The 19,218-nt window shown below is 44.1% G+C and overlaps 1 protein-coding gene across 2 annotated transcripts in view; it reads right to left on the bottom strand.

Moving 5' to 3' along the window:
- Positions 1–1,653: 1,653 nt before the first annotated feature.
- The window catches only part of ARMH4 (armadillo like helical domain containing 4), a 198,349-nt gene continuing 180,784 nt past the window's right edge, over positions 1,654–19,218 (bottom strand). The window contains exons 7-8 of one of the 2 annotated variants that reach the window (XM_056547376.1): positions 6,736–6,870; positions 1,654–6,586 (exon numbers count right to left, since the gene is read on the bottom strand). In XM_056547376.1, coding sequence (XP_056403351.1) covers positions 6,521–6,586; positions 6,736–6,870 — 201 coding nt within the window. In that variant the 3' untranslated portion in view covers positions 1,654–6,520. Of the gene's footprint in view, positions 6,590–6,735; positions 6,871–19,218 lie in introns of both variants that reach the window. The other variant, XM_056547375.1, reaches the window with a different exon arrangement.

The raw sequence follows: 19,218 nt of genomic DNA, 5'->3' as shown, positions 1-19,218 counted from the left end.
TATGATATGATGTATAATTTCATACACTTACATCTACATCTTACAATCTACCATCAAAGTGTACAGTGCAAGCAAAATTTGGTTGTAAGCAAATATAGAATAATATGACAACTGGTAAACCAAGAGCGCATGTTAAGTAATGTCATATGAAATATGTCTGCACTCTACACAAAAGCATTTCCCTTTGTTGTTCTCCACTTTGTGTGTCCTCGAACCACCTTCCATTCGTATTATCCTCAGAGCCTTTTTTTTCTTGATGTTTCATCTAAGAAAGAAGTTGACAGTGGATTCAATTTTGTCATTTTACCCTCACTGTGAAAATGGGGGCTTTTAGAGTCTAAATATTGCAAAGATGTGTTTCCAACTCAAACAAAACTTTAAAGGACAAGTATCATGTAAAAAATGTATCCCCCATCCTATGGATAGGGCATAAGTTTTAGATTGCTGGGGGTCCGAACGCTGGAGCCCCCCGCGATCTCATGTTTAGAGCCCCGGCTCTCCTATACAGCGATGAGTCACGACCGTCACGCCCCCTCTATATAGTTTGATGGGAGAGCCGAAGATTGACGAATGGCTCTCCCATAGAGCTATATGGAGGTGGCATGACGTCCCCTGCTTCGGGCAGGGGTCATGATACGCCGCTGTATAGGAGAGCTGGGGCTCTAAACAGTAGATTGCAGGGGCCCGCAATTTAAAACTTATCCCCTTATCCTCTGATACTTGTTCTTTAAGAAAGAAATAGTGTACAAAGTGTGTAGACCAAAACCATATCTAAGAACTGTAGATCCAATTTGTCTAAATCTAAAGAAAAAGGCTAAACCATAAAATCTTAATAGAAGACATCTGTGAGTATGGACCCTCGTGATTCCTAAATGTCATTCCATGTTCCCTAGAGAACTCATGCCCTTTGGAGATAGATTGAGCCTATTGATTCAATACATTTAGCTCTATTAAAAGGTTGCTAAAACTTGCTATCACACAGACCCCAACTGCTAATTTAAGGGAACATGGGTGAGGGAATAAATTGATGGCCTACTCAGATCGCATCCTTAGATGTACCTTGTTTACAGAAATCTCAATGGACCAGTACATGTCATCCTAAAGATCACCACTCTGGATCCTATATTGATAAGTTAACTTATGATTAATCAATATGTGCAGAAACAAATCAGGTTTTAGGGTGGTTGGTGCCCTGTGCAGAACCTTCTATTGATGCCCCAAAACTAATGGTGTACCATAAAGTGTCACAATAACACAGCCCGAATAATAGTCTTGAGAACTGAAATTTCAAAAGTCATTGGATAAGGAATCAGGTTTTGTGGGTGCAGATACCAGGTGCCCAGGTCATCATGACCAGTGACCCAAACTTCAGTATAGTGACAAATGAAGCATTATGTTTGACTCTACAGGTTGCCCATATCTAACGCTGACGCTGCCTCTTAAACAAGACCACCAATTACTCCCAGTTTGAGGGACCTGGTTATAAATAGATTAACGATTACCATTGCAGGCCTAGAACAAGACCAATATAGACAAGAGACCTAAGACATCCAAGTTAATCCAAACTTTTTAAAGAATGTCTAAACCTGGATCTCCTAGCTATCAGCGACCATCATCAATATATGTGTAGAAATGTACCAATGCAAGGTGGGATTTCAGGACTTCTATTTAATCAATGCTATAAAAAATGAAGCAACAGGATTTTGGAACCCTTTTTTAATTCGACATTACTTCACGTTGACTTGCAGCATATAGTTCTACAGCGACTCCATGCAATACATGTTAAGAAGATATTTATTTAGTTTTGTTGTCAGACCAATGGTTACAAAGTCAAAATTCAAAGTCGCTCTTTTATTTACTGACATGACTATCTGTCCATGTCATTGGTACAGTAGAAAATTGACAAGCACATACTAGCATTCAAGAATATTTCTACATATGTATTAGTATTGCCATGTGTTTACACTATATTGGAAAATGCTGCAATTCGGATACTTTATATATGTAATATATTTCATGGTTGGCCTTAAGCTGAAGGCCAATTGTATGCTGTAAAATCCTTGTTCCTATAGATGTGCAAGTACAAATAAGAACTTTAAGTAAATTCAAATTGGCCTTACAGCCATTAACACCCAAAGAGGATTAAAAGGGTACTCCCCTCCTAGACATCTTATCCCCCAATCCAAAAGATAGGGGATAAGATGTCTGATCGCGGGGGATCACCTGTGGGACCCCCCCTGCAACCCCCGGCTTGGCACCACAGTCATCCCTTGTACTGAGTGAACTCCACTCTGTGCCAGATGATGGGTGACCACAGCCATCACGCCCCCTCCTTTCATGTCTATGGGAGGGGGCGTGACAGTTGTGTACTAGCCGACACGTCCCCTCCCATAGACATGAATGTAGATGAAGTGGGCGTTGCGTGACATCATGAACACAGAAGCTCCAAGCTGGCCTTAAGATCGGGGGGGGGGGGGGGCAGTGGCCAGACCCCTCACGATCAGATATCTTATCCTCTATCCTTGGTATAGGGGATAAGATGTCTTGTGGCGAAGTACCCCTTTAAAGTTGCTTAATCTAAAATGCATTGGATAAATAATAAATATATGGGATGCAAACTCCTGGTGGACTACCATGCTGCATGATATGCCCAATAGTTAAAATGTCTTAAGGAAAATTTACCCATAAGTTTTTATAATAATCTTCCCTTTAGTGGGTGGTCAATATGAGAAATCAAAGAAGGAGCCAATTGAATAAGTAATATAGTTGGGATGGTTTACAAAAACAACGTACTGAACATTTAAGTTCTTTCATGTCTTTACTGGGGGAAAAAAAGAAAATAATAATATAGATTCTCTGTCTGAATATTTTGCTAGACTAGAACATATTCTAGCTGTGACATATTGACAGAAATTCATTGATGTAAACCACCTATTGAAGATCAAAATGGACCTTGTTCTTTTTCATCTTTATTTGATCATTTATGATGATGAACATCCATTTATTCTTTTGTATTGTTGGTTATAGTAACCCCATCCCGTCACATGCGATGGAGTACTATGGTCAATATTAAGCTGGCCATACACAAGTTGTCGGCCAACCGCTATGTCGCCTGATGGCACAACAAGCATGCACCCTGGCTTGGCTCAGCATATACGATTATTTTAATGGGAAGAGAGGAATAGAGACCTTGCTGGCACCTATCCCATTTTTCCTAACATAAGCTGTCATGAGAGAGGAGGCCCCTACACACATCATTGGCCAATCCACCCTAAATCACCAGCCAACCTTTATCGGATGAGTATGGCCAGCAATAAAGAACAACCATAAAATACATTACATATAAAAGTAGTAAGGAGTGATTCAGTTTTTGTTCACTAGGCTATTGTGAAATTTCACTTTTTACAGAAAACATGTGAGAAGAACAATTCACATTTTGTATATTTGCTAACCGCCTGGTATATCGTGCCGTAGACTGTAAAAAGGCACCCAATCTTTTCCATTAGTATTATGTTCCAGGCTCCAGCATTTTCATTACATATCATCTCAAATTATTGCTCACTCCAAAATGAATATTGCAAACAATTTTTCAAAGCTAGGACATATGATGCTATCACATTATACAGTGATCTTTAGTAGAACATTTAGTAAACTTTTAACTCTGATTTGCTGCTGTAGGGATGCAGGCACATGATTTCTCATTGTACTGACTTGTTACCACTGCAGCCTATCATTGGCCTCGTCATTCACAAGCTGGCATATTTCCCATGGCAAGTGACTGGCTGCAGTAGGCACATGCAAGTACAGAACATTATTGCTGCTGTGATGTAAACGGTGGCTTACAGGGTACCATCAGAGCTGGAGCAGTAGGGCTATGTTAACATTACCGCAGTGCTCTGTCCCGTTCTGGTTCCATTTGTCTATTTATTTATTTTTTTGTGGCGACTGGCCGCACAATGGGTTGGAGCACAACTGACTCCACCGGGTCCCCACCAGGTCCTAAAGTATCCCACTGACTTGAATGGGGTCCATCTGGGATCTGGTAGTTTACTGGAGTCTAGCGGAGAAATAAAATAGCCAACGGAGCTCCATATAGTGGAGCATGACGGCAATATGAAAAAGGCCTTAAAGGGGTAGTTTGCTGCTCAGCGTTCGGAACAAACTGTTCCGAATGCTGGAGTCGGCGCTGGGAGCTTGTGACATCATAGCCCCGCCCCCTCATTGATGTCACACCAGCCCCCTCAATGCAAGTCTATGGGAGGGGGGGTGACAGCCGTCACGCCCCTCCAATAGACTTGCATTGAGGGGGCAGGGCGTGACATCGTGAGGGGACGGGGCTATGTTCCGACCGCTGAGCAGCGGAGTACCCCTTTAAACAGGTGGGCACGTGGCTGCTTTATACCCAAACACAGGTCCATTTTTTTACTAACCAAATTTTGGTGAAGACACAGTCAATAGTCTAATTTCCGAAATAGTTTAGTGATCTAACAAATTGTTATTACATAAGAATACAAGAGCCTACTGTCTACTAACTCCGACTATTTCATTCCTGTAAATTGGAGAGATTCTCTGCCTGGTTTATGCTGGATAAACCTTTGTACCTTCACTTCAACAGTTAAAAGGAAAAACAGATGATAAAATATTAGATTTGTTTGAAACTGACATATAGGATAGGTAAAGGGGACTAAAGGCACAACAATAGGTCAGTTCTACTAATGTAGATGAATAATTACAAAGTGTTACAAAACCTTTCCTTAAAGGTTCTTAAATTCATATACACAACTATTTCTTGCACATCCCAAGTTGCTAAGGTTACCATATTTGTAGTCAAAATTCAGAGAACATACTCAGAAATTCTCCTGTAGTATGCATCTTACATACCGATAGTCTTACATTAGCCAGCCGTATGCTAAAAGAGTGTCTTTTGGCTTACACCTGGGCTAGTATGCATTTGTATATCTTTGCTATATTTAACTATGTAGTCAACTATGTTTTCATTACATCTGCATTAAAGTGAATGGCAGATATAATCAAGTTCTATAGGCGCCCAATTGTGGGGCTAACATTTTTCTTTACGGACCTTATTCATTTCTATGGGGCTCAAAGCCATGATTACATACACCAGTTTATATGAGTCCTTTTTAATTTTCAAAGGGCTTCTCTCACCATGATAATCCCTGTCCATATGCCATAGAGGGAGGTCCTATACTGCTGGCTAAGAAAAATTTCTGCCATAGATTCGACCCTGTCATATATTACCTGGTCCCTATTTATTTAACTGGCTGCCTTACCTAGCAATGTCTGTTCCTTGGATGGGAGTAAGAAGGTGAACCAGCTTATTGGCAGAATGTTCTTTAGAGTAGAGGTTATCTTGTTGAGAGCAGTTGTAGAGCAAAAAAAAAAAAACATACTGTGAAAAACCAACAGACCGGGTCTTGTTTCTAAAGTCTCGTGAACCGGGGCACAAAAGGGACCATCCCAGCGGGTGTCACAGGGTGTTTCTAGATGGATTTAGGGTCGGGATTAAAGGCATACCCAAATACTTTAAAACACATTCCCTATATGCATGCACTGTCTATGAGAGCACTAAAGAGACACAAGTACAGTGCTCATGTATCTCCGCCACTCCCAAAGACAGTACATGAAGGGTGATTCGAACCCACTCTATGCACATAGAAAGCTGGGGCCCCATTCTGGAGGTCACAGGGGTCTCAGCTGTTGGACCCCACAATCAGACACTTATTTCCTAGGGCAAGGAATAGGTAAGGCATACATTTTAAAGTACTGAAGTACCCTATTAACTGTCCCAATTTTGGCTTTTAAAATTTTGGTAACTACGTCTGTAATAAATCTTCTTTGAAACATTCATCAACATGTTTTATTTCCTTTTTATGGCTAGGGCAACATGGGCTACTTTATTGCTGTAACATTGTTTTAGCAGTTCTGAAAACCCTGAACCATAGTGACTTATACCTCATTTTCATTACAAACCAATGTTGCCATTGGAATTAAGGGTAAACCACTATGGTTTCAAGGGGTTGTCCAGGATTCCTTACATAGTGCCACACCTGTCCATTGGTTGTATCTGAAACTGCAGCTTGGTCCTAGTACCAGAAACAACCGATACACAAGAGTGGTGTTGTTTCCTTATCTAGGACAACTAGTTACTAGGTCTGTCGGCATTGGGATCACAAAGCTGCCCATGTAGCACCAGCCCAGATTTGTTCATTCCTACTATTTACATCTCCTGCATTTTTGACAACAAATTCTTACAACGTACAAAAAATAGCTTGCTATAAAACGTATCACACGTACACTAAAAGGACTTTGCATATTAACACGTATCATTTCACTGTTGTATAAAAACAAACATGTACAAGACAGCATGCTGTCGACCTCAATGCATGATAATCACTACGGGGTGTTATACAGCTGGCTGATAGCAGTGATGTTGCAGGAACTGTATTCACTTTCTCGCAAAACTGTCATTGAATCCCAGGGTGTCTTGAAGCATTTCCAATCAAAATTCATCTTCTGAACTGTCCGCCAAGAGCATGACGCGGTCTTGCATGCTGTTAAACTCTCTCTGCTTAGGGACACAAAGAAGACCAGCCATTAACCTGTGTCCTGCCACCCCAGACATGGGCCTAGAAGCCTATGATAGGGTATTTGGCTACCTAGTAATCTACTTGAAGTTATGTCATGATGAACGGATAAGTCAAGACTGTTGCTTACCTTTCTTTTATGTCGTTTGAAGCCATTTCTCCTGCGGCGGTTCATAATCTTTATGCTGTACAGAACTCCAAGGATAAAAAGTGCTCCAGCTATACCAACTCCCACAGGTACCAGCATCCCAGACATGTATCCTGCCTGCATGGGAAACAGCAGACACATAAATATTCAGCATTCTGTCTCTCTGGTGCTATTAACCCTATGAAATCCCAAGATTAAAAATAATACCTTACACAGCCCAGCATCAGACATATTTTGCATTACAATTCTGTCATTTGGCTTAAACTCAGTCAGCACTTTAGGATTAGTCTCACTATGTTGCTTTAAGTGTAACTTCATGCCGAAAATATATACTCCTTTTTTTATTTTTTTTTTTGCTTGGCAAGACTTAAAGAGAACCTGTGGTAAGTTTCCAAAAAATTTAATATTTATTGTTACTTGATAGTAGAGATGAGCGAACTTACAGTAAATTTGATTTGTCACAAACTTCTCGGCTCGGCAGTTGATGACTTATCCTGCATAAATTAGTTCAGCTTTCAGGTGCTCCCGTGGGCTGGAAAAGGTGGATACAGTCCTAGGAGACTCTTTCCTATGAATGTATTCACCTTTTCTAGCCCACCGGAGCACCGGAAAGCTGAACTAATTTATGCAGGATAAGTTCGTGACGAATCGAATTTACTGTAAGTTTGCTCATCTCTACTTGATAGCATTGGGGGTGCCCCCCTCCCCATCAAAATTTATAGGGGTTATAGGGGTTTCCTGTTTGGTTGACCTTCCCCTGAGCCTGATTCACACCCCTCAGCCTCATATTCATACCCCCTTTACCTTAACCCAGCATTCATTCGCCATTTTCACATTTCTTAAATGGGGTTTTCCAGGACTAGAAAAACAGAGCTATTTTCTTTCAAAAACACCTCCCCGTCTGTCTCCAGGCTGTGTATGGTTCTGCAGCTCAGTTTCATTGAAGTGAATGGAACCAAGTCGTAATACCACACAGCTCCAGGCTAGTTAAGATTTCTTTGAGGGTGCATAGGCAGCTGGATATGTGCCAGGATCTATGTAAAAACATGCACCTCTACATATATCAGCGTGCCCAAGTGCCAGCAGGGGATTTTTAAGGACCATTTACTAAGATGTGTGCAATTTAGTTCATTTTTTAGTTCTTTTTTTTTTGGGGGGGGGGGGGGGGGTTTGCGTGACTCTGCCAAATTTATTACATGGTCGCAGGGCATGTGATACATTTTGTGCAGGTCACATTTTCTGACATTTCACTCTTCACATACACCAAAAAGGTCTGAGCTGGTGTAGAATTGCGCCTTATTGGGGGGTTTTGCGATTTTTTTGTGAAAGTCGCAGGTGATAAATTCATTACCACTGCACAAGACTAACCCTTAACATCTGGCCTGTACGCTCTTAAAAAAAAAAAAAAAAGTGTGAATCGAAAAGGCCCAAAAAATAGCCTGAGGCGCAGCGCTGCGCCTAAATAGAGACAAATCTACAGACAAAAACAGCTCTAAAGACAATGATAAATGCCCCCAGCTGTGTAAGGAAGTGGTCTTGGTATATCCCCCCCCCCCCCCCCCCCCCCCCTAGTATTTAAAGCAGGACAGATCTAAGGAATTTCTTCTCACCTAGGAGTTTCAGGAGCAGCTTACACATATATCTTTGAATACTACTAGTAACTCTTTTATGGAAGGTACTGGCATATATGGCATTTTATTTCAATTCATATTAATAATAGCAGAACAAAGCATTGGTTAAGATTATAAAATAAAAATAAATAATTGACCATAAAAAACAACTATTATTAGAAGTGCACAGGAGCCAGGAGTTTTAAAGGGTACCTCTCATCAAAAAAACTTTTGATATATTATAGATTAATGTATGCAGAATAACTTTACAATTGCATGTTATTAAAAAATATGCTTCTTTCTATTTAATTTTCCACTTTGAAGAAATGACCACTAGGGGTCTCCCTACCAGTCCTGGCAGCAAGCATTTCAGACTCATGCTGGAGTCCTAAACACTACGAGCTGCCAGTCTGCTTTGTTCACCAAGGAGAACACTCAGAGCTGCCAGCCTGCTTTGTTCACAAAGGAGAACACTCAGAGCTGCCAGCCTGCTTTGTTCCCAGCCTGTTTGGCTGTGAACAAAGCAGGCTGGCAGCTCTGAGTGTTTAGGACTCCAGCATGAGTCAGAAATGCTTGCTGACAGGACTGATCGGGAAAAATACAATAGAAAGAAGCATATTTTTCATTAACATGCTATTGGAAAGTTATTCAACATTCATTAATCTAAAATATATCAAAAGTTTATTTGATGAGAGGTACCCTTTAATAATATTATCACTGGCTATACAGTGCAGGACTCTCAGAAAGTAGTTGTCACCTCCGAGGAGAGGGTCACTTCTAAATTTACACATCACGAGTGCTGACAACATGCACCACTGGTCCAAAAATGGCTGTCCGAAACCTGGGGATTATGTACTGCATTGAGATGGGATCTATTAGCAATTTTTCACAACATTTCTATTTCAGCAGGACATTGGATGCTCTAATGGGTACATACAGACGTGTTTTATGCCTTTTTTCTGAACATTTTTAACTGTGCGGAAACAGGAAGCTAAACCATAGGTGTTTAAAAGGGTTATCCAGGAAAAAAAACTATATATATATATATATATATATATATATATATATATATCAACTGGCTCCAGAAAGTTAAACAGATTTGTAAATGACTTCTATTAAAAAACCTTAATCCTTTCAGAACTTATGAGCTGCTGAAGTTGAGTTGTTCTTTTCTGTATAAGTGCTCTCTGATGACATGTGTCTCGGGAACCGCCCAGTTTAGAAGCAAATCCCCATAGCAAACCTCTTCTACTCTGTGCAGTTCCCGAGACAAGCAGAGATGTCAGCAGAGAGCACTGTTGCCAGACAGAAAGAACAACTCAACTTCAGCAGCTGATTTAAACATTATAGGGAAAATATATCAATGCTCATAACAGAAAACTACACAGCAAAGAGTTTATTCATAGAGACATGAAAACATCCCTATTGACAGCTCTGACGACCTAGGAATCATCAAAATTTGTCCTCATCTTAAAAAACATAGAGGGTGTATGAGGATATACTGGGATACGCTCCAGCATGTACATTATTTGGATGTGGATGTTTTTAAGGGTGGAGAGAAACTGACTACAACATTATATTAAAAAGAAGCTATTCACAATAATTTATTGATGCGCCACAGTTGTCATGCACCAAAAACATTCGGGGGCATCCCTAGTAGTCAGTTTGTTAGGGCTCGTAGGATATGTAGTACGAATGAAGAGTACCATAAGAACAATGAAATGATTATTGATAAATTTGTTGAAAGTGGGTATAATAGAAAAAATTTGAAGAAGGTTGGAGAATAGGTTGGTATGACACCTAGAGAGAGTCTTAGACATAAGAAAAAGAGGAAGGAGATGGTACATACAGAAAATAGGATCACCAATGTAATCAAATACAATGGACATTCCCGTCTGATTAAAAACATTTAGAAAATACTGGAAATAAATATATACAGGGCAGTGTCTCAAGGCACATGCATGCTCATGTAATAGACAGAACCCTATTTTTAATATTGAAGGAATCTATAGTGACACAGAAGGTTCCCCAGGACTGGCACATTTCAGATGTGGTTCCGATATTTAAAAAGGGGTCAAAAGGTGACCCTGGGAATTTCTAACAGATGTTATTTTGGAGTATCTTGATAATAATAAATGTATGACTCCATATCAGCATGGCTTTTTGAGAGATCAGTCCTGTCAAACTAACCTGATCAGCTTTTATGAGGAGGTGAGCTCCAGACTGCACCAGGGGGAATCGCTGGATGTCGAATATCTGGATTTTTCCAAAGCATTTGATACGGGGCCACATAAAAGATTGGTGCATAAAATGAGAAGGTTTGGGCTGGGGGGAAATGTGTGTAAGTGGGTAAGTAACTGGCTCAGTGATAGGAAACAGAGGGTGGTTATTAATGGTACTTATTCTGATTGGGTGACTGTTACTAGTGGGGTCAGTATTGGGTCCTATTCTAGTTAATATATTCATGAATGACCTTGTAGAGGGGTTGAATAGTAAAGTAGCAATCTTTGCAGATGATACTAAACTCTGTAAAGCGGTAAACACAATAGAGGACAGTGCACTGTTACAAATGGATCTGGATAGGTTGGAGGTTTGGGCTGGGAAGTGGCAGAGGAGGTTCAACACTGATAAATGTAAGGTAATGCACATGGGGAAGAAAAATCCTGGCTGGGATTATGTATTAAATGGGAGTAGACCTGGGACGACTGCCATGGAAAAGGACTTAGGGGTCTTAGTTAACAGTAAATTTAGCTGTAGTGACCAGTGTCGGGCAGCCGCTGCCAAGGCAAATAAAATCATGGGGTGCATCAATAGGGGCATAGATGCCCACGACAAGGAAATAATTCTACCACTGTACAAATCACTAGTCAGACCACACATAGAATACTGTGTACAGTACTGGGCACCAGTGTACAAGAAAGATATAGTGGAGCTGGAGAGGGTTCAAAGACAGGCAACCAGGGTAATAAGGGGAATGGGAGGACTACAGTACCCAGAAAGATTATCAGAATTAGGGTTAATTACCGTAGTTTAGAAAAAAGAAGGCTTAGGGGCGACCTAATAACTATGTATAAATTTGCTGCGTCCGGGGCTACTGTGGCTGGACATAAGAAGGTGGACGACGTTCGGCTGGCGGATGCGGCGAAGGGCGAGGTTTACGTTTGTTTCGAGGGGGCGCTGGGGGCTCACCTGAAGGCTGAGGTGCGGGATGAGTAAGGTGGAGATTTTCTCCCTGTTACCTCTTGAGAAATTTTATTTGGACAGGGGTAAACCAGATGAGTCGAAAAAGGAGGAGGAGCGCAGGAGGTATCGGTTGATACCTCGCACTTTCTCCAACTGGTTACAGGCTTTTGCCATATTAGCTAGTGTTGTATATAAGATATAGTGGAGCTGGAGAGGGTTCAAAGACGGGCAACCAGGGTAATACGGGGAATGGGAGGACTACAGTACCCAGAAAGATTATCAGAATTAGGGTTATTTAGTTTAGAAATAAGAAGGCTTAGGGGCGACCTAATAACTATGTATAAATATATCAGGGGACAGTACAGAGATCTCTCCTATGATCTATTTATACCCAGGACTGTATCTATAACAAGGCGTATCCTCTACGTCTTGAGGAAACAAGGTTTCTACACCAGCACAGATGGGGGTTCTTTACTGTAAGAGCAGGGAGACTGTGGAATTCTCTCCCAGAGGAGGTGGTCATGGTGAACTCTGTGAAAGAATTTAAAAGGGGTCTGGATGCATTTTTGGAGAGTAATAACATTACAGGTTATGGATTCTAGATTTATAGGGACAGAAGGTTGATCCAGGGATCTATTCTATCTATGCCATATTTAGAATCGGGCAGAAATTTTTACCTCTAGTTTGAGGGTTTTTATGCCTTCCTCTGGATCAACTCAGTAGGGACTCATTAGGGATATAGGATGAACTTGATGGGCTCTGGTCTTTTTTCAACCTTATGAACTGTTACGCCTAGCGCTCCGGGTCCCCGCTCCTCCCCGGAGCGCTCACGGCGCCTTTCTCCCTGCAGCTCCCCGGTCAGCGCTGACCGGGAGCGCTGCCCTGTCATGGCCGTTGGGGATGCGATTCGCACAGCGGGACGCGCCCGCTCGCGAATCGCATCCCAGGTCACTTACCCGTTCCCGTCTCCTGCGGTCATGTGCTGGCGCGCGCGGCTCCGCTCTCTAGGGCGCGCGCGCGCCAGCTCCCTGAGACTTAAAGGGCCAGTGCACCAATGATTGGTGCCTGGCCCAATTAGCTTAATTGGTTCCCATCTGTTTCCTGGCTATATCTAGTCTCCTCCCTTGCACTTCCTTGCCGGATCTTGTTGCCCTAGAGCCTAGTGAAAGCGTTTTTGTGTGTTTATACCCTGTGTACCAGAACTTTGCTATCTCCCCTGACTACGAACCTTGCCGCCTGCCCCCGACCTTCTGCTACGTCCGACTTTGCTTCTGCCTACTCCCTTGTACCTCGCCTATCTTCAGCAGCCAGAGAGGTGAGCCGTTGCTAGTGGATACGACCTGGTCACTACCGCCGCAGCAAGACCATCCCGCTTTGCGGCGGGCTCTGGTGAAAACCTGTAGTGTCTTAGAACCGGTCCACTAGCACGGTCCTCGCTATCCCTCTCTGGCACAGAGGATCCACCTCCTGCCAGCCGGCATCGTGACAGTAGATCCGGCCATGGATCCCGCTGAAGTTCCTCTGCCTGTTGTCGCCGACCTCCCCACACTGGTCGCCCAGCAAGCCCGACAGATTGCCCAACAAGATCACCAGCTGTCGTACTTGACCACCATGACTCAGCAACTCCAGTCGCAGCTACAGCAGATTCAGTCTCAGCTACAGCAGCAGCAACCATCTCCTCCGCCAGCTCCTGCACCTCTTCCGCAGCGAGTGGCCACTCCTAGCCTCCGCCTGTCTTTGCCGGACAAATTTAATGGGGACTCTAAGTTTTGCCGTGGCTTTCTTTCCCAATGTTCCCTGCATCTGGAGATGATGTCGGATCAGTTTCCTACTGAAAGGTCTAAGGTGGCTTTCGTAGTCAGCCTTCTGTCTGGAAAAGCCCTGTCATGGGCCACACCGCTCTGGGACCGTGATGACCCCGTCACTGCCTCTGTACACTCCTTCTTCTCGGAAATTCGAAGTGTCTTTGAGGAACCTGCCCGAGCCTCTTCTGCTGAGACTGCCCTGCTGAACCTGGTCCAGGGTAATTCCTCCGTTGGCGAGTACGCCATACAATTCCGTACTCTTGCTTCTGAACTTTCCTGGAATAATGAGGCTCTCTGCGCGACCTTTAAAAAAGGCCTATCCAGCAACATTAAAGATGTTCTGGCCGCACGAGAGACTCCTGCTAGCCTGCATGAACTCATTCATCTAGCCACTCGCATTGACATGCGTTTTTCTGAGAGGCATCAAGAGCTCCGCCAGGAAAAAGACTTAGATCTCTGGCCACCTCTCCCACAGTCTCCACTGCAATCTGCGCCTAGGCCTCCCGCCGAGGAGGCCATGCAAGTGGATCGGTCTCGCCTGACCCTGGAAGAGAGGAATCGCCGTAAGGAAGAGAATCTTTGTTTGTACTGTGCCAGTACTGAACATTTTCTGGTGGATTGCCCAATCCGTCCTCCACGTTTGGGAAACGCACGCTCACACTCAGCTCTCGTGGGTGTGGCGTCTCTTGATGCCAAGTCGGCTTCTCCACGTCTCAAGGTACCTGTTCGGATTTCCACTTCAGCCAGCTCTCCCCTCTCAGCCGTGGCCTGTCTGGACTCTGGAGCTTCTGGGAATTTTATTCGGGAGTCCTTTGTGAATAAATTCCATATTCCGGTGACCCGTCTTGTCAAGCCACTCCGCATCTCCGCGGTCAACGGAGCCAGGTTGGACTGTACCATACGTTTCCGCACGGAGTCCCTTCTTATGAGCATCGGATCTCATCACGAGAGGATTGAACTTTTGGTCCTCCCCAATTGCACCTCGGAAATTCTCCTTGGACTTCCCTGGCTTCAACTTCATTCCCCAACCCTGGATTGGTCCACTGGGGAGATCAAGAGTTGGGGGTCCTCTTGTGCCAAGAACTGTCTAAAACCGGTTCCCAGTAACCCTTGCCGTAACTCTGTGGTTCCTCCTGTATCCGGTCCCCCTAAGGTCATTAAGGACTCTGCCTGCCACAGGAAATGCCCCTCCCCCCCTCCCAGGCAAGCTTCTGTGTCCCCTCATGGCCCTCGTCCTGGTGTCACACTGCCCCGTGCCAGGTCTCGCCCTCTGCCCTCTCTCCCCATTCCTACTCCTGCGGTTCTGCCTGCCGTTGAGGAATCCCTCCTTCCTTTCCCGGTGTCCTCATCCCAGGGGAGGCAGTTACCCGATAAAGAGAAGGGGAGACCTAAGGGGGGGGGTACTGTTACGCCTAGCGCTCCGGGTCCCCGCTCCTCCCCGGAGCGCTCACGGCGCCTTTCTCCCTGCAGCTCCCCGGTCAGCGCTGACCGGGAGCGCTGCCCTGTCATGGCCGTTGGGGATGCGATTCGCACAGCGGGACGCGCCCGCTCGCGAATCGCATCCCAGGTCACTTACCCGTTCCCGTCTCCTGCGGTCATGTGCTGGCGCGCGCGGCTCCGCTCTCTAGGGCGCGCGCGCGCCAGCTCCCTGAGACTTAAAGGGCCAGTGCACCAATGATTGGTGCCTGGCCCAATTAGCTTAATTGGTTCCCATCTGTTTCCTGGCTATATCTAGTCTCCTCCCTTGCACTTCCTTGCCGGATCTTGTTGCCCTAGAGCCTAGTGAAAGCGTTTTTGTGTGTTTATACCCTGTGTACCAGAACTTTGCTATCTCCCCTGACTACGAACCTTGCCGCCTGCCCCCGACCTTCTGCTACGTCCGACTTTGCTTCTGCCTACTCCCTTGTACCTCGCCTATCTTCAGCAGCCAGAGAGGTGAGCCGTTGCTAGTGGATACGACCTGGTCACTACCGCCGCAGCAAGACCATCCCGCTTTGCGGCGGGCTCTGGTGAAAACCTGTAGTGTCTTAGAACCGGTCCACTAGCACGGTCCTCGCTATCCCTCTCTGGCACAGAGGATCCACCTCCTGCCAGCCGGCATCGTGACATGAACTATGTTACTAAGAACTTTTTCTGTACTAAACAGCAGCTGATAAGTACTGGAAGGATTGAGATTTTTTAATAGAAGTAATTTACAAATCTGTTTAACTTTCTGGCACCAGTTGATTTAAAAAAAAATGTTTTCCAGTGGAGTACCCCTTTAAATGAATCCCCCAGTAGCGCACATAGATCCCTTTGCATTTGAGGCTGCCGATGCACCGTGGCTGAAACCAACTACTGTAAAGCGCAAACTATAGTAAATTTGGCACACAGTCCCTTTTGTTAATTTGGAATTAGTATTATTGTGTAGTATTGTGTTTTTGTTGCAAGGGCATGCTGAAAACAACAGCTGCAGACACCCTGGTTAGAAAACACTGGTCTACAGATGTTGTCTGCCAATGACTGACCAGTTGCTGCGTTGCTAACATGATCTAGCTGCCTGCAAGCACGTCAGAAATTCATGTAATCCAGATAAAAATGTGGATAGAATTTCATCCAAATGCAAAAATGGGTTGTTATTAATTTGTTGTAACGACATTTGATAAAAAGAATTTTTTTTTAAAAGTCAAAATCTCTACTAATTAATTTTCCATAACCTTTAGTGCTTTATGGGCAATTACAACCTTGATATTGATACAATGAATATTCAGGTTTATAGCTTAAAGGTCACTTTTGCGTCAGACTCCTCAGTCATATAAAATATATATTAATTCTGGTAAAATGTTCTGTTATGCGCATTAACGTATCAATTTTTCAAAAGCTGTCATCTACGCTTTTCCACACAATGATCAAACAATATAATAAATCTTCATGATTTAACACTCCGGTGACTTGGAATATGTATAACACTACATCAGAATGTTAGGTTTATGAGATTTCTGCCATAGAAAGGAACTTTATGTTACAAATCTGACAATCATACTGTTACCTCAGCTTCTTGTCTTCTCTTTATGACAATGAATAACAATGTTATGAAACCATTTTGTGTTAAAACGAAAGTAAAGGGTTAATAAAGAGGGCCACAGCACAGAACAGCTACGAAGATCATCTCACGTTTAGCATGTTCATGTATTACACAGATGGCCCTTGATTTCAATAAGTAGAATGGTTCATCACCCCACTGGGGGCGCGCCAGAGAGATTGAAAGTTAGCTTTATGGTTCTATCAGCTGATTATTGGGGTCTCTACCCTTGAAGAGGTTCTGGCAATTTCCTTATAAATCTATCTTCAAGCCAATTGGTTAAGTAAATGAGATACTTAGTTGATATTTGAGCAATGAAGTGCCATCAAAAACTGGAGTGGCTTGTAAAAACGGACAACAGGCCAGACTAAATGTACAGTGACCCCCCCCCCCCCCCCCCCGATCTACGATGGCTCCGACATACGATAATTTCAACATGCCATGGCCTCTGCAGCATCAACATACGATGCTTTTGTATGTCGGGACCATCGCAGAAAAAGCTATCCAGCAGCGCTGACTGCTTCAGCTGCCACCGGATAGCCGTTTACGGTGCCCCGTGTGGTCCGCTGATGATCACTTACTTGTCCTCGGGGCTCCGGCACGTCCTCTTCGGGATCCCCTGCATCGTCGGCGCTCTCCATCGTCGTCATCACGTCGCTGCGCACGCCGTCCCGTCATCCAATAGGAGCGGCGTGCGTAGCGACGTGATGGCGGCGACGGAGAGCGGTGACGGAGAGCGAGGATGCCGGGGAAGTAGAGGCCTTGACGGAGCATCGGGGACACCCCGGGGACGCGGCGACAGCGATGGAAGGCGACATCCAGGGCAGCAGTGACGAGCAGTGACGGTCCTGAGCAGTGGGGACAGGTGAGTACAACTTCCTATACCAGTGGTCTTCAACCTGCGGACCTCCAGATGTTGCAAAACTACAACTCCCAGCATGCCCGGACAGCCAAAGGCTGTCCGGGCATGCTAGGTGTTGTAGTTTTGCAACATCTGGAGGTCCGCAGGTTGTAGACCACTGTCCTATACTTTACATTGCACGGATCCCTCAACATACGATGGTTTCAACAAACGATGGTCCATTTGGAACGGATTACCATCGTATGTTGAGGGACCACTGTACATGGAACCCAAACCAAAAAAGGATCATGCAACACTTTGGTTCTCAACAGCCAGAGGCAGAGATCATATGGGGTGTTGTGCCCATATGATTGGCTGAGTGTCGCACCAAAACAGTCAAAGAGGGAGGTGCATCACATACACACAATGGGGGAGATTTATCAAAACCTGTGCAAAGGTAAAGTTGCCCAGTTGCACATAGCAACCAATCCGATAGCTTTTTTTTCATTTTGCACAGGCCTTGTTAAAAATGCAAAAAGTGAGCTGGTGGGCAACTTTTCCTCTGGAGAGGTTTTGATTAATCTCCCCCAATGTGGCCAGCAGAAAACAAGTAGATGAGTGCCGAACCCATACTAAGTCATAGAAAAGCGAGTGGTATAAAGTGTCAGAAATGGGGTACAAATTTCAGCTACAAGCAGAGGAAAAGAAGTACAGCAAACAAAAAGGGGGTGCTGTACCCTGCTGTATACACTGGAAGTAAGGAGCAGCAAAAAGTGGTAGTGTATTAGTGAATCAGCTAGTTATATACACAGTATGAAGAGATGCAACAGACACAGCCACCATGGACATACAAAATAAGTGGGATTCTGCTATCTTACAACTAAAGAGGAGGGGGCAGTCAGGGGTACTCCAACCAGTCAGGGGTACACCAACCGTCTGGAGAAGAAAAAGTTTAGTCTCAAGGGGCGACACGCCTTCTTTACCGTGAGGACTGTGAATTTATGGAACGGTCTACCTCAGGAACTGGTCACAGCAGGAACAATTAACAGCTTTAAAACAGGATTTGATACATTCATGGAACAAAATAACATTAAGGCTTATGAAGAAATATAAAATCCCATCCCTTCCCCAATATCGCGCCACACCCCTACCCCATAATTCCCTGGTTGAACTTGATGGACATATGTCTTTTTTCGACCGTACTAACTATGTAACTATGTAACTAACTATGTAACCAGTCCGGGGTATTCCAACTGGCGTAACTCTTCAGTTACACAGGGAAAGGATTTACAAGTACTACCCACACATGGCACTACCTTCTGCTTTCCTGTCCAAACTCCTTTCCCTCCGCTCCTCGGTCACAGTCATGGTCACTATCTGGGAAGCACATCTGTGTTTCACACCGAGACTCCCCAGTATCTCCTTCCCCAGCTCTGAGTCGCACCATACTGGAGTCCCTCATCTCAAACACTGACCAGACACACTATTACCATAATGGAGGTTTTCACTACTGCACATTCTACGCACACGGTAAAAGAAGGTAAAAATTGAGTGACTACTGAGTGATGGGGGGAGGGGGCAGGTTAGTTGACATGTCAGAGGTCCCTTTAAAAAAAAAAATTTTGGTGACATCAATATATTTCGCCAGCACTTAAGTAGGATAATGGCTGACTATTGTTCAAGAAGGAATGGAGATCTATCATAGTCATCCACTGATTGCAATTCCTGTTGCTAGGAAACAGCAGAAACTCTTTGTAGGCCGCCTGGCAAAACCCTTGAACTTCTCTTTAATATAGTTTCATACAATTGACTCTATGAGCCTAATGTATCATGAATTCCCTTTTTTCCTTTTTATAGTAAATATTTCCATTCACTTTTTAATCATATGCATGAATGGAGTTCTACATGTTTTAAGATTTTGGTCATCGAGAGGTTTTAACTTCTCTGTTGAAAATGAGAAATAAC

The sequence above is a fragment of the Hyla sarda genome, chromosome 11, assembly GCF_029499605.1.
Source record: "Hyla sarda isolate aHylSar1 chromosome 11, aHylSar1.hap1, whole genome shotgun sequence".
In the NCBI taxonomy this organism is placed as follows: domain Eukaryota; kingdom Metazoa; phylum Chordata; class Amphibia; order Anura; family Hylidae; genus Hyla; species Hyla sarda.
The sequence above is the reverse complement of the archived record's forward strand: the minus strand, read 5'-3'. Positions and strand labels throughout refer to the sequence as shown.